This window comes from Sabethes cyaneus, chromosome 3, assembly GCF_943734655.1.
Source record: "Sabethes cyaneus chromosome 3, idSabCyanKW18_F2, whole genome shotgun sequence".
Taxonomy (NCBI): Eukaryota; Metazoa; Arthropoda; class Insecta; order Diptera; family Culicidae; genus Sabethes; species Sabethes cyaneus.
In genome coordinates this window covers 210,587,536-210,603,031 of record NC_071355.1, presented here as the reverse complement: position 1 = coordinate 210,603,031, position 15,496 = coordinate 210,587,536, and the positions used below count along the sequence as shown (strand labels likewise).

At 46.4% G+C, this 15,496-nt stretch overlaps 1 protein-coding gene across 1 annotated transcript; it reads right to left on the bottom strand.

Moving 5' to 3' along the window:
- Window positions 1-6,039: 6,039 nt before the first annotated feature.
- LOC128740667 (medium-chain acyl-CoA ligase ACSF2, mitochondrial-like) lies at window positions 6,040-8,890 on the bottom strand. Its single transcript, XM_053836229.1, has 6 exons — window positions 8,832-8,890; window positions 8,531-8,753; window positions 7,619-7,747; window positions 7,329-7,552; window positions 6,905-7,267; window positions 6,040-6,847 (listed from the first exon to the last, which is right to left on the bottom strand). The coding sequence occupies exons 1-6, from the start codon at window positions 8,888-8,890 to the stop codon at window positions 6,040-6,042; spliced, it is 1,806 nt and encodes a 601-aa protein (XP_053692204.1).
- Between the last annotated feature and the right edge of the window lie 6,606 nt (window positions 8,891-15,496).

The following is a 15,496-nucleotide window of genomic DNA, read 5'->3' as shown; positions in this document are numbered from 1 at the left end:
TACATAGTGATGGATCCGACGTCAGTTATGTCTGAGAAGTGTCGATAGTCGATCAAAACGTGGTCGTTTTGTGATTCTCACCCTTATTCTTGTTTGCGTTCGAATGATATTCGTTCGAAAGTTAAGCCGATCCGCATTTTGGTTTTCGTCCGAATCAATTCGAACGTTCGAACTCCCCTTCCTTTTGTTCATTCGAATATGAGAATAGTGCTTCCCGATTCGTTCGAAACAAACTATTCGTCCGAATGCAGGATACGGCCGTAAACAAGAATAAAGGTGTCTGTCTGATTTGATGACCTCCAGGTGTACTTGTGTAGGAGTCTATGCTGGAAAAAGGTACTACGTACGACCATGAGAAAGAGAAGTGGCAAAGTCTTAGAGGCGGCAAAGTTGGTAAGTCCTAGGCTCATTTTGTTGGTCAGCGGGTGTGCGCTGAACTCTTGATGTTACGTTTTGGGCAGCGGGCGTATTCTCCCTCCATCTGCAGTACTACTTGGGGGCTGTGCACGTTGCATTGATGATGCTTCTGTTGAAGAACCGGTTCTGATTCTTAACCTGGACATTCAATTGATTGGAAAATTCTCAATTACCCTTTTCTGCATCTCGTCCATCACTATAAAAGCTGTACCCAGATCGTGTATATCGTCGCAGCTCTGCTAGATAGTATGTCCATCTCTGAACGTACGTACCGTTGAGCCCATCCAGTTCACCGCATAGCATAGCCACGATGTCAAACTTGCAGGTCTTCAATACGTTGGAAAGCACTCGAGCGCTGTCTACGAAGTTCCGCAGATCCGCAGTTTCACGTCCCGAGTTTGCAATTTAAAGTCCTTTTTCGCCGACGCCACCCCATCAGCCATATATACGTTTGCCATACGGACGGCTGCCATACGTACGATTGCCATACAGACGAATGCCATAATGTATGTTTGCCATAATGGACGGGAGCCATAATGTACGTTTGCCATAATTCATATTTTTGGTATGGAGGCCCAGAACTACACATCGACCAGTTTAAAGCTTAAAGGATCAGCGCGACCAAGTCGCAAGAGGCCTAATTGATTCAGTTTAAAAAAAGCGGCTTTGCTCCCCCCCCCGCAGTGGCCGGCGCTTCCGACGGCGGGTCACCGGCGAACCCTCGCCGTTGCCTGCAGCCGGCTCGCCCTGAATCATCTAGGAAACGTTGAATATATGGATTATGGCAAACGTACATTATGGCATCCGTCTGTATAGCTCCCGTCCATTATAGCAAACATACATTATGGCATTCGTACATATGGCAACCGTCCGTATGGCTATCGTATTTATGGCTCTCGTCCGGTCACCCTCAAGCCCCTACCTATCACCTCCTCCAAGATCTAAGTCAACGATGACGAAGGATGGCCGTACGTGGAAATGCTTCATGTACATACTAGAGCAGCTAACGGGTGACAACTAAAATTTTGGAATTTTGTTCTCGAGCTGTCAAAAAAAGGCAAAGATTGCTAGGAGATGCGACACTGAACGCCCGTTCTCTAGGTTAAGGGCAGTCCAAACAGTGTCTGTTTCAGCTCGAGTGACTGAATATGAAACGCTGTATCTCGCAAGCTACACCTAATATGGCAAACCCATCAGCGGAATGTACCCAGTAAACATTTTCATATGCATATCAGAGTAACAAATGAGTTATATGTACCTATATATACCCTGAAAAATCGTATCTAATGCACAAAACTAGCATATGCGTACTAATTTGGAGGTCATATACGTACTACAAAATATACATTACCAATTCAACTTTATAAGTCTGTGTATGCGATAAGGTCTGACTCAAAGCGATTAGTTTTATAATGCTATACAATTCTGTACTGAAAGTCGTAGGTCAATCACTTGCTATCGTCAAATACGACAGGATATAAACTTGTATGCATTTCATTACGCTATATTTACGATACTGAATTTATTAAAAGTCAATAACGATAATTTTCGTACATTGATATACGAGTTTGTGTTTGCTAGGTAGGTATCGTAACCCCGGTAAGGTAGTATACCGAAATCCCCATTTACCACGGCAAACGAAAATGGAGATACGGAACGGATCAATCGGCATTGGACACGGCAAAGAACAAGGAAACGATTAATCGACTGGAAAGTTAGTACCTGGAATGTCAGAACTCTCCATGACCCGGTACGAGATGGTTTGCTTACTCAAGAGCTTCAACGACTCGGAGTGGAGATCGCTGCTATTCAGGACAAATGGTAAACCCGATAATGCTAAGGACAATAAATCATCATCGGAGATACAAATACGCAGATCGGGAGGGAGGAATTCTTCCGTCCTGTCATTGGAAGACAAAGCCTTAATCTGTCGACCAACGATAACAGTGTGAGGCTCATAAATTTCGTCGCGCTCGGAGGAATGACCATCTGAGGCACCTACTTTCCACGTCTGAATATTCGGAAACACACCTGGAGGCATCCAAATGGGTAATCTAGCTCTCAGATGGATCATGTCTTGATTGACGGTCGACACTTTTCGGATGTCATCGCTGTACGTTCTTTTCGGGGACCAAATACCGAAACTGATCACTATCTCGTCGTGTGTAAAATTCGCGCAAGGTTGTTGAACGCGGTGAATGCCCACACTAATAGCGAATTTGTTTATTCAATCTGGATTAAAACCGGATGAATATTTTGTGTTCATTTGCTCCTATCTGACAGATAGGAGGACGCTACGTTTCAACATCCAGCGGTTGACGGCAGATGGCGTGGCAGCGAAATACCTCAGAAAGCTTGATCAAAGAATCGTAGAACAGCAGGAAGAAAGGGAAAATATAAGGCTAATGATACCCGCAAGTTTTACGAGAAGGTGAACCAAACTCGCAAGGTCCACACACCAAAACCTGACATGTGTAGGGACGAGGGAGGGGATCTAATCACAAACGAGCGCGAGGTGGTTGACAGGTGGAAGCAGTTCTTCGATGAGCACCTCAATGGCGATATAGCAGCAGGAGACGCAATGGAAGTTAACCTCGGAGTACCTACAAAAGACAACAGCGTACCGGCTCCCGATCTCGAAGAGATCCGACGAGAAATCGGTCTGCTGAAGAATAATAGAGCCGCCGGAAAGGACCGACTCCTGGCAGAACTCTACAAAGTGGCCAAGAACCGCTAGCAACGGCACTTCACTGGCTGATTTCAAGGATTTGGGAAGAAGAGAAGCTACCGGAGGAGTGGATGGAAGGCGTAGTCTGTCCTATCTACAAAAAGGGCGACCGGCTAGAGTGCTGTAACTACCGCGGCATTATGCTGGTCAACGCCGCCTACAAAGTGCTCTCCCAGATTTTGTTGCGTCGTCTATCCCCAATAGCAAGAGAATTCGTAGGGCAGAATCAGGCGGGCTTTATGGGGCCCGTGCTACTACGGATCCAATTTTTACTCTCCGACATATCCTCCAGAAATGTCGAGAGTACAACGTGCCCACGCATCATATTTTCGTGGATTTCAGAGCAGCATACGATATCGTTGAACGCGAACAGCTATGGCAGATAATGCACGAGTACGGTTTCCCGGACAAACTGACGCGTCTGATCAAAGCTACTCTGGAGCGATTGATGTGCTACGTGCGCGTTTCGGTGACACTCTCAAGTCCTTTCGAATCGCGCAGAGGGTTACAGCAAGGGGATAGACTGTCCTGTATGTTATTCAATATCGCTATTGAAGGTGTGATCCGGTGAGCGGGCATCGAAACGAGAGGAACGGTCTTCAGCAGGAGTAACCAACTCCTAGCCTTTGTAGACGACCTCGACATCATTACTAGAAACCGTGGGACGGCGGAGGCAATCTACACCAGACTAAAACCGAAGGCTGGGAGGATAGGGTTACAAATTAATGCGTCGAAAACCAAATATATGGTAGGAAGAGGCTCCCGAGTAAGTAACGTTTGCCTCCCACGGACAGTGACGGCGATGAATTGGAAGTGGTTGATGAGTTCGTATATTTGGGATCTCTGGTCACCATCAACAATAATACGAGTAAGGAGATCCAACGACGCATTCAGGCTGGAAATCGAGCCTACTTTTCCCTTCGCAAGACGTTCCGATTAAGGAGCATACGCCGCCGCACAATGCTGACGATGTACAAAACGCTAATCAGATCGGTAGTCCTCTACGGACTTGAGACAGTAACTTTACTTACGGAAGACATACGTGCACTTGCCGTTTTTGAACGAAAGGTGTTGCGGACTATTTTTGGCGGAGCACAAATGGAAAGCGGAGAGTGGCGGAGACGTATGAATCACGAGCAGGCAGGCAGTGCTTGGAGAGATTCCCATCGTACAGCTGGCGAAAGTTGGGAGACTACGGTGGGCCGGCCACGTCGCCAGGATGCCGGACGACGATGTAGTGAAATCCGTTCTCTTCAAGAACCCCACCGGCATCAGGAATAGAGCGGCTCAACGTGCTAGATAGCTCGACCAAGTTGAAGCCGACTTGCGTGTGCCGAGACGCGCAACGAATTGGCGACGAGTAGCCCAGGACCGAGTTCAATGGAGAGGAATTCTTGATACGGCAAGAGCCACCCCGGCTCTCGGCTGAACAAGCTAAGCTAAGCTGTAGAGGAACCTCCATGATCCTATTGAAATAACTGCGTGAGAGGTGCAGGAAGCGTGAACAATAGCGTAAGTGCTCATTTGATGTCAAATGCCAAAAAGCGACAGATGAGAAGAATCAGGTCAGAAGTCGCATGCCCACTGTTGATATACTTTAGAACAGAGGAAGATATAGAGAGACTAGAGTTGCGGAAAAAACAATTACGAGGAGCACATGCTCAACGGCGCAGAGGAGAAATTCGCAAGCAACGACAAATTAAGTTTCTACAAAACGACGAGGAGCATGATTTTTTCTATGTCTGTGATGTGCAATGATAGCGATGGGGACCTGCTTACTGATAAAATGGCGGTAGCAACCAGGTGGAAAGAGCACTTCTAGATGTTGTTAAATGGATAGATCCAATCGGAGATCAGCAGAAACAGAGTAAGAATTATGAGCGATGTCTAAGCTGTGGGTCCACTAACACAGGAAAGGTTAAGAAGGCAATCCGGGAGCTGAACAACGGCGAGGCTGCTGGGAAGCATGGTATCCCGACTGAACTTGTAAAAGCGGGGTGCGAGCGACTGTACGACGTAATCCACGATCATTGTTAGGCTCTGTGAGGAAGAATAAATGCCGGAGGAGTAATTAGAGGGCCTAATTTCCTAAAAAGGCCATCGACTTGAGTGTAAAAACTATCGAGGTATTACATTATTCACTTCTGCCTATAAGATGCTTTCCCGTATTCTGTTTTGTAAGCTGAGGCCGTTAGCGGAATCCCTCGTCGGTGAGTATCAAGTTGGTTTTCGCGAGGGTCGCTCTACGACGGATCCGATGTTACTAGACAAGGTCCGGGAGTACAATTTGCAGACTCATTATCTGTTTGCGGACTTTAAGGCGGCATACGATTCAGTCAAATGAAATGAGCTGTGGCAGATAATGGTTTTCCAAGGCAACTAATTATGCCGATTAGTGCAACGCTGGATGAGTCAAAATCATGCGTCAGAATAGCGGGTGAGACCTCAACCACTTTTGTGACGTTAGATGGGCTGAAGCAAGGGGTGCACTCTCTAACCTGATAGTCAGTATTGCCTTGAAAGGTGCAATACAAAGATGAAACGTGGAAGGGAACGGGACTGGTGGCTAGAATGGCCGACGATAGAGAAACTATTTTCAGCAGAGAACCTGGAAGAAGCCGTAGAGTTCTGGGCAGAGCTCGCTTGCAATGGCTGTGTGCTGTCGAGTACGACGCACGGTCAACTGATAATCGAGGGGGTTGGAGAACGGCAGCTCAGGACCAACAGTACTGGAGAACCACAGTTCATTCGATGCTGGATCGATGACAGATCGTTACCAATAATATTTACTTTAGCGTATGGAAATGTGACACGAATATGTTGCCAAATTGTAGATCCCGTTTTAGTGATGAATAATTAGGTTCAAATTTAATTGAAAAACAAATACCTAACCTTTATTTTCTATCCTTGTTCAAATACATTTCCAACAATTTGAATTTTTGTATTTTACCCGACGTTGTCTTAGGAAACTGTTCGACTATTCGGAGAATCTTCGGCACCTTGTAATGAGCTATCTTTTCCCGACAAAAGTGGTTGATATCATCCAAGTGAATAAAGTTCTCCTCTGCCGGTTCCTTCAGTCTAACGTAAGCGCAAATTTCCTCACCCATTCGCTCGTCCGGTACTCCAATGCAGTGCGCTTCGATGATCTTAGGATGGGCATTCAATATGTCCTCGATTTCTTTCGGAAAAACATTTTCCCCACCACGGATGATCACCTCCTTCATTCTCCCCACCACCGCTCCATAGCCATCCGGTCTCAGCACAAACTGATCGCCCGTTCTGAGCCAACGGTTTCCCGTGATAATCTCTTTGGTTTTGAGATCATCATCCCAGTAACCGAGCATCGTTCCGTAACCACGGATCCAAAGTTCCCCAGGTGTACCGAAAGGTACGGTGTTTCCTTCTCCGTCGACCACTTTCGCCTCGCAATGATCCATTAAGCGCCCAACCGTATCGTAAACGACCTCCGATGGGTCACCACGGTCCGACATGAAGCTAGCTCCAGAAAGTTCTGTCATTCCATACCCCACTAGTACCTGTTTTACTCCCAGAACGCTCTGGATGTCATCAACCAGTTGTGGTGAGCAAGCAGCTGCTCCGATCATTGCGATATCAATCGTCGGTTGTTTTATGTTTGACTTGACATATTCTTTTAGCAGATCAACGTACATCGTTGGCGTTCCGTAAATTAGGGAGCATCTGTTGGGGAACAAATTAGATCACCTTATGAAGAATTTTTAAGTTATAAAATTTTACTTATGTTTTGCAACTGCCTCTAAGGATTCACGCACATTAAATCCTTCTCCGGGGAAAACCATGGTAGAACCGGACTGAAGAGCGGCCATCGTACCAAACACTTTTCCAAAGACGTGGAACAAAGGAACTTGAACGCACAGCCGTCGAGGTTCGCTATCCAACTTGGTTCGATAGGCCGCATGAACGCCATTGTTAACCAGGGCATAGTGCGAAAGCAGCGCGGCCTTTGGTTTACCGGTGGTTCCAGAAGTTAACAGCAAACACGCTCCACTGTCCGGGGCAATCGACGATTGAAGCGTTTCAATTTGCGACGTTTCTTCGTCCGCTGCTAGGAGGTAAAGATCCTGCAAGGTGATTGTTCCTCTGATAAAAGAAGTCGATTTAATATCTAAGGTGGAGGATGAAAAAACAAGGGATTTCTTACTCGAGTGAGTGACCGACCGTGTCCATGATAACGGATCGTAGCGAGGGAACTTCGGCAGACTTCAAATTCGCTTTCGAACTGCCTTCCAGTTCGGGAATCAATTGCTTCAGCATCGTGTAATAGTTTCGAGACCGAAAACCTTCCGTAGCAACCAGTGCCTTCGCGCCAACCTTGTTCAGTGCATACTGCAGCTCGGGCAGCTGGAAAGCCGGATTGATGCCAACCTTAAAATCGTTGATAAGTTTAAAATAGTTTTATTAAGGTTTCTATTTAAAAAAGGGTTTCTTTACCGATATCATTCCTGCTCGGGCTGCAGCCAGCGTCGTTAGATAGTAAGTGGCACTATTGGGAGTCCAAATTGCGATACGGTCGTTTCTCTTCAGACCCAACTGATAGAACGATGCTGCCAGACGATCAACCTGAGAGAAGTTTTTGTACACGTTTTAACACTGAATTAGAACAGGATAAGAAATGGTAACTTTCAACGCCTATAACTAAAAAGCTTGGAATAACTATCCAGCGGTATTTTCCTCTAATAAATCCTTCCTAATAAATATGTTATGTCAATCCATCAATCAATTTATCTAATAAATCCACCAAACAGCATATATAAGTTGCTGCATGAGAAGAATAAATGGGAAGCAAGTAGACCCCCCTGGAAAATAAACAAATTCAGCACCTAGTCGAATATGTTCATATTTCGGTCAGTAGAGCTTATCATCAGGTCCGACGCACCCGGCTTCAGAAGTACCTGATAACAACGGAGACAACAAAAAATGTAAACATTTGAGCAAAAATTTCCCCAAATAGAACCATGTATTTATATTGCTCCTACACTGTTGCGAGCAATGGCACTGGGCAACAAAAAGATCTCTAAAAATATTACACTTGATTACTTTAAAATGCCAAATCGTCTCATCTTCATAGGTGAACTAGAACTTCTAGAACAGATGATAAATGTTTAAAAATATGATTTTTTACAAATTATGTTCCCGGTTGGAGCAAAACTTTTGTCAATCAGTGTGACGATGCTAATTTAGCCAGGTCAGGTCGCTTCAATCATTTCGAGGCTAGTAGCCTCAACGAATCCGGTTTGAAGTGATAATAGCATTGATTATTCTTGACCATTTGTACTACTAGACACTGCGTACTCGAATGTAGATTTCGAATGGCGCATTTAAAAATATAAAACTGCTAGGTACCTTATCCAAAACTTCCGCATAAGTTAAACGCTTCGCATCATGGCAGGAAATCATTGCTTCATTGTTTGCGAATTGCTGTGCTGCCACTCGAAGATGTTGTCCGATGTTCCGATAGATTAACGGAGTATCTCCCACATGGTGGACATAACTTTGGTCGTTAGATTCCAATAATTTCGCACTGCTTGTAACGGAGGCTAATGTACACTTTGACTGATAATACCATCTAGAAGAGAAAAAAAAACAAGTTGAAAATCCCAAATTAATGCCAATGACCACAATAACAGTTAAGCTTATCAGGAGCTTTCTGCGAATCATGTTGTTATCTTCCAGATAAACCACAACGGCACCGATGTTAAGCATGATCACAAAACATACCTTTTTCTGCCGAAAAGTGTCCTTATTAATTTACTTCGTAGCATTTCGCTGTCTCCTAATATTAACTGGTGAATGGAAAACCAGATTTTACACAACAGCGCGCTTCACCAGCAAGATGTGAACCCGAACAAAGCTATCCCCCTTCTGATAGTACCTCTTGAAGCGAACCGCCGATGAAGCCGACGCAGTTTGGTCCAATCAACGAACGAACGACGGCGACGTTGTGATAACCGGCCCGAATCACGCGAAACCGGGAAGCAATGTTACAGCAGCAGAAGAGACAAAGTCCAACAAAGAAGCTATGTTGTTTGTTGATTATCGAAAAGGTCACCAAGAGAGAAACGGTGAATCACGGTGATCCTATAAAAATATGGTTTAATGTCGGTTTCGCTGCAAGAGATTGCTTGTGAAGGACCAAAAGTGAGCGTAGTTTTTTAATTGAAGCCTTACATCATGGGACGTGTTTAAAGTAGAAAAGACCGCGTGTTGGAAATGCTGTCAATTTAAATATTCTGTGCTGAAATAAATCGCATTGGCCCGGACATAAACCTTTGAGACTGTCACTTGTCGACGACTTTGAAATATTTCGTGTGCAAACCTGAGCACTACCCGAAACGTTTCATCGACTAATTTCATGTACGTTATACACACGCAACCTTGCATGCAACAAAATAGCTTTCATTAAATTATAAGATTTGGTGAAACTTTTTGTGAAAATTGAAAATTTTCTTGGCATATTTATCTATCGAGTATTTTCATAAACGTTACTTCCAATAACCGATATTCTAACAATAAGGACAATGGAATTCTTGAAGCAAGTAAGCCGTTCCAACAAATATTCACACCAATATTTGACATTTTATTTAAATATACATACTAACATTGGCGTAGCTAGGAATTTTCCCTAGAGGGGGCCTAGGGGGTGCCTTCCAAAAAATTTTTGATTATGATCTTGTTACTCTGGCTGTCACCGATAGCACAAGGTTTTGTAGGGGAATACCAGGCGGGCTAGAGAGGATCCGCGCAATTACCAGACATGTCGGGAGTACAACCTGTCCGCGCATCACATCTTTATTGATTTCAAGGCAACATACGACACAGTCGATCGAGACCAGCTATGGCAGATAATGTACGAACACGGTTTTCCGATTAAACTGACGCAACTGAGCAGAGCTACATTGGAGAGTGTGTTGTGTTTCGTGTGCATCTCGAGGATACTTTCGAGTTACTTTGAAACGCGGCGAAAGTTGGGACAAGGTGACGGCTTATTTTGCATGCTATTCAACATCGCATTTGAAGGGGTGATCCGACGAAATCGGAATCTAGGACAAGTGTTCTAAACGTAAATGCGGCCAAGACCAAATACTTAAAGGAAACAAACGCGTGCCTCTCGCGGACGGTAACTGTTGATGGAGACGAAGTAGAAGTGTCAGATGGGTTCGTGTATTTGGGAATGCTGGTTCACACGGACAACAACACTATTAAAAAGATCTAGTAGCGCATTTAAGCGGGAAATTAGGCTTCCTTAGCCCTTCGCAAAACGCTAGGCATATGTTATTTTCGAGTGGGAGATACTGCGGACGATATTTGGCCGAGTACAAACTGAAAGCGGAGAGTAACGGAGACGTATGAATCATGAGCTACAAGCACTGTTTGGAGAGATTGCCATCGTCATCTGGCGAAAGTCAGTAGGCTACAGTGCGACGAAAATAGTTCTCTTTAACAACTGCACCAGCATCAGATGGCTCGACCAGGTCGAAAGAAATTTGCGACTTCTGTGAGAGGGAAATTTGCGACGAGTGGCCCAAGATGTAGTTGAATGGAGACGAATGCTTGAAACAGCATGAGCCGGGGCTACCTATGACGACGAGAAATACGCTTTTGCGATGCCTAGTGAAAAAGAAAATATCGACACAGCGGGAACATATACACTGAGTTTTTTCCCGGTTTCCAATTCCAATGAGGAAAATTTCTAGAGGGGGCCTGCAGAATTCTGGAGGGGGCCTGGTACCCCGGGCACCCCCTCTAGCTACGCCAATGCATACTAACCAGTGTTTGGCACCGCTAATTTATACTCAGACTAGCCGATTGTAGCTGGTAGGGGCGGACTGGGAGCCAAAGGGCCTACCGGGCCTTTGAGATTAGGGGCCCTAGTTTGCAATATTCTCATGATAGTAAATTAACACAAAAAACGACATCTACTCAAAAGACATCAGCGTTACAAGGACAGTAAATCGAATAAATATGGGCTCTATTTTGTAAGTCATGTCGTGCAACTCGACTCGACTCAGGCACTGTCGAATGTCGAGCACAACACGGGCAGCATAGCGGCTCGAACACGATCGAAACAAAACAAACTCAGTCGTTATTAGGACCGAGTCACCAGCTTTTAGCGTGTGCGTCATATTAGCGGTTCACGGTACTTTAGTTTGGACGCATTTTTCTTCAATGCAATCTTCACTACTTTGAGTTTTAGTTTGTTCTGCCACCACCACAGATGTTGTTCTATCGACAATATCCATTTCATTGGCAAAGCAGACGAACTAACTAGATTTGCTGAAGATTGCGCCTGTGTGTTGCTCCGTTCATAACATCCTGTAGCGGCATGTTGAACAGCCCACATGAGGGACCATCACGTTGATAAAGTCCCCGGCGAGGTTAGAATGGCTATGATTTTGCGGGCGATGGTATCATACACAACTTTGAAATCAAAGAAATCATTGTGCGTTGAATTCTTTATTCGCGGACTTTTTGGAGGATCTGCCTCAGCGTGAATATTTGATTCTTTACTGTCCATCCTTCAGCGAAGAAGAGCACTTTCCACATTCTGATGTGTGCCACTGTGCATCTTTGCCACCAAGGCAGCGTTTTCCTCATCTATCACCCATTTATATTTCTGCAGATTTTAAGTTATAGGGTTAATGACATGCTAAATTACAAGTATCAAATAAGCTAATTTTATAAATGATAGGATGTCAACAGTTCAATATATATGAGTAGCTTACTGCGTCTACACGTCAGAACAGAGAAAAGAATCGAGAGACCCGGATTCTTATTTCATAGTGCAGGTGATTCCCGTGCCGAGTTATAGCTATCCCTGAGATTCAACTCTTGGATTCTCCTATAAGAATCCTGCTTCTATAAGCAAGGTATTCTGTGCGAATCCTCTGCAGAATTTCTTCACACGATTTCAATGTGAGGAATCCCAGAGACCAGATGTAAATGACTCTGCGCGAATCTTTTTGGTTCAACATGGTAGAGCTGCAGAAAAAAGAACCCACCGTCTAAAAACCCCAGTACGAAGAGCACTTGCTCGCCAGTCCAGAGGAGAGGTTCGCCAGCAACGATCAGATAGTAACTGACGAGGTCCGGCAGTACAACTTGCAGACTCATCATCTTTTTATGGATTCCAAGGCGGCATACGATTCAGTCAAACGAAATGAGTTGTGACAGTTAACGCCAGGACATGGTTTTCCCACAGAACTAGTTACGCTGATTCGTGTGACGCTGGATAAGTAAAAATTATGAGTCAGAATAGCGGATGAGACCTCACGTGCTTTTTGGTTATACAAATACTCAGCCGCAAACGGAGCCTGTGAAGTACCAGGGCGCCCTCCACAGAAATCCGCCCTTAACGCATCATGAGGGGCTCTGATGTGGCGGACTTTTCTTTTCCCTCAACTCGTGGAACTCGGGATTCTTATGGAAAACAAAATCAAAAATATAGCAAGCGTAGATACGGTGGAAAACCTGTTCGCGAGAGGAGGCATCCAGCGTTCTCCACCAAGGGTGGAGAGGAATTGCAACTAGGAGCGCTAGTGTGGGTGGAAAAGGCAGCGGAATGCCTACCACGCCGGACACAGCGATGAACGGCCCAGCGCCAGGGATGGTTCGATCACTTTGACTTGATTTTGATTCATTTGACAGTACCGTCTCAGCCGAGCCAAATATGACAATGCTGTATATGGGACATTGGTAGAACTAGTTCTAATCTACAATTTTTCTGAACAAAACTTTACTGTACCTTTTGTAGTTAAGGTGCTACAACGCTAGTAACTCATCCGTGACTAAATGAACGTTCATTTAGTCACTAATAAGGTACTAGCATTGTAGCGCCGTAGCAAAATATAAACCTATTCTACAAATATTCCATGTATAACTTTGACATATTTGGCCCCGTTAAGACGGTACTGTCAAATGAATCAGAATTGAGTCAAGGTGATCGAACCATCCCTGCCCAGCGCTAATTAGGGCGATGGAGAAGAACAGAGACGCTGTACCTAAAGTGGTAGCAGCGTCACAGCAGCTCGATATAATAATCGAGTTCACGTCAGGTCGCGGCAATTTCTCCAAGGACCTGAAGCAGAGCTTGCTCATACTTCGGAGAACCTTAAATGCAACGACTAAAACGCGCAATGACCTCGTGGCGCGTGCAGGAGAGGCGAAGCAGGTGACCGTGAAGGCGTCGAAGGCAGAACAGACGGCCGTCTGCCCGTTGACGGAGTGTCGCAACGCGGTTCAGGAGGCCACGGAAAGCGCTTCAGCAGCGGTAAGGCGTCCGCCAAGCATCTGAGACAGTCCCCGGGGGATTGCACCACTGGTGGACCGAAAAGCGCCTGATCGGTAAAAGCCCTCAGGCTAGCGGGTTGGCAGTGCTAACCGATGAATCAGCGGGAAACTTCAAGACGAGTGGCCCGTGGACCGAGGTTAAGGCCAAGAGGAAAGGCAGAGGAGGCTCCAGTAAAAAAATAGCTCCACCTAAACCGGCAAGAAAGCGAGCGAAGAAGGGCGACGCATTTATCCTGAAAACTGACGGGTCGAAATACTCGGAGGTTCTGAAGGCCATGAGAGAAGACTCCCTACTCAAGGATCTAGGCGCGGACGTGCGGAGCATCCTCCGCTCACGCACGGGCGGTATAATCCTCGAGTTAAAGACGGACGCCACCAAGAAGAGTTCCGCATACAAGTCCATACCAGAAGGAGTGCTCGGGGACGGAGTGCAGGTACGTGCTTACACACCAGAAGTGACTCTCCAGCTTAAGAACCTGGATGAGATCACCGAAGTGCGCGAGGTCGTACAAGCTCTCAAAGAGCAAAGTGGAGTGGTGATGGCAACCGAGGCAGTTTGCCGACGCAAGGGTCCGGCCGGGACCCAGGTAGCCACCATACGACTTCCGCTGACTGATGGAAACGAAACCCTGAAAGCTGCTAAGCTAAAAGTGGGGTGGTCGGTATACCCACTGAGCATGCTCAAGCAGTCGCAAGCTTGCTTCCGGTGCTTCGAGCACGGACATAAAGCCTGAAATTGCAAGGGACCAGATAGGAGCCAGTTGTGCACGAGATGTGGCAGTGCTGGTCATAAAGCAAGGGACTGCGCGGAGCCTCCCAAGTGCCTGATCTGTACCGGTAATCGGGACGTAAAGCACGTGACGGGAGGTCGGGTATGCCGGCGACTAAGCCACGTTCATAGTGCAAGTGACATAACTCAACCGGAACCACTGCAGCACGGCTCAGCAGCTGTTACCCCAAGCAGTTTCTGAGTCAGCAATGGACATTGCCATAATCTCGGATCCATATCGCGTCCCTGCCGGAAACGGCAACTAGGTCTCGGATAGGTCTGGGACGGCAGCTAAATGGACGACAAGCAGGTTTCCGGTTCACGAGGTTGTGTCAACTGCAGACGAGAGATTTGCGGTTGCCAAAGTGGGTGGAGTGTTCTACTGCAGCTGTTATGCTCCGCCGAGTTGGTCTATCGAGCGGTTTACGCGAATGGTAGACCGAGTATCAGTTGTGCTGGCTGGTTTACGGCCGGTGGTTGTGGCGGGCGACTTTAACGCTTGGGCGGTACAGTAGGGAAGCCGTCGCACGAACCATAGGGGTCGGATTCTGCTTGCGGCGCTGGCAAAGCTTAACGTAGATCTGGCCAACGTCGGCAACACAAGTACCTTCAGTAGGAACGGTGCGGAGTCTATCATCGACGTGACTTTTGGTAGTCCTGGTCTGATAGGAGACTGGAGGGTAGACAATGGCTACACTCGCAGTGACCATCAGGCGGTCCGCTATGGTGTCGGTCAGATAAGGAGGCGGCAGGCGGGGAGTAGAGCCGAAACTCCAACCACCCGTGGATGGAAGACATCATACTTCGATCCCGAAGTATTTGTGGAAGCGATCCGTAGAGAGTGCGGTGATCGCAGTATGCCCGATAGCCCGATCCGAACGCTGATCATTTGATTGAGGTACTGTCGCAAGCGTATGACGCTACCATGCCTAGGAAAGGTCGACCTAGGTACGGCAGGTCACCGGCTCACTGGTGGACAGTTGAAATTGTGGAACTCCGCGGAGCGTGCTTTCGTGCGAGGAGAATTATGCAAAGAGCTTGTTAGGACGAAGGTAGGGCTGAATGTCGAGTAGCACTTGTTGCTGCACGCGCCAGCGCTTAAGAGTGGGATAAAAGCTAGTAAACGAGCCTGCTTTGAAAGGTTATGTGCTAGTGCCAATGCGAACCTGTGGGGTAATGCCTACAGGGTCGTAATGGCAAAGACCAAGGGCGTGATGGCGCCCGCATAGCGATCGCCAGAGATGCTGGAGCGA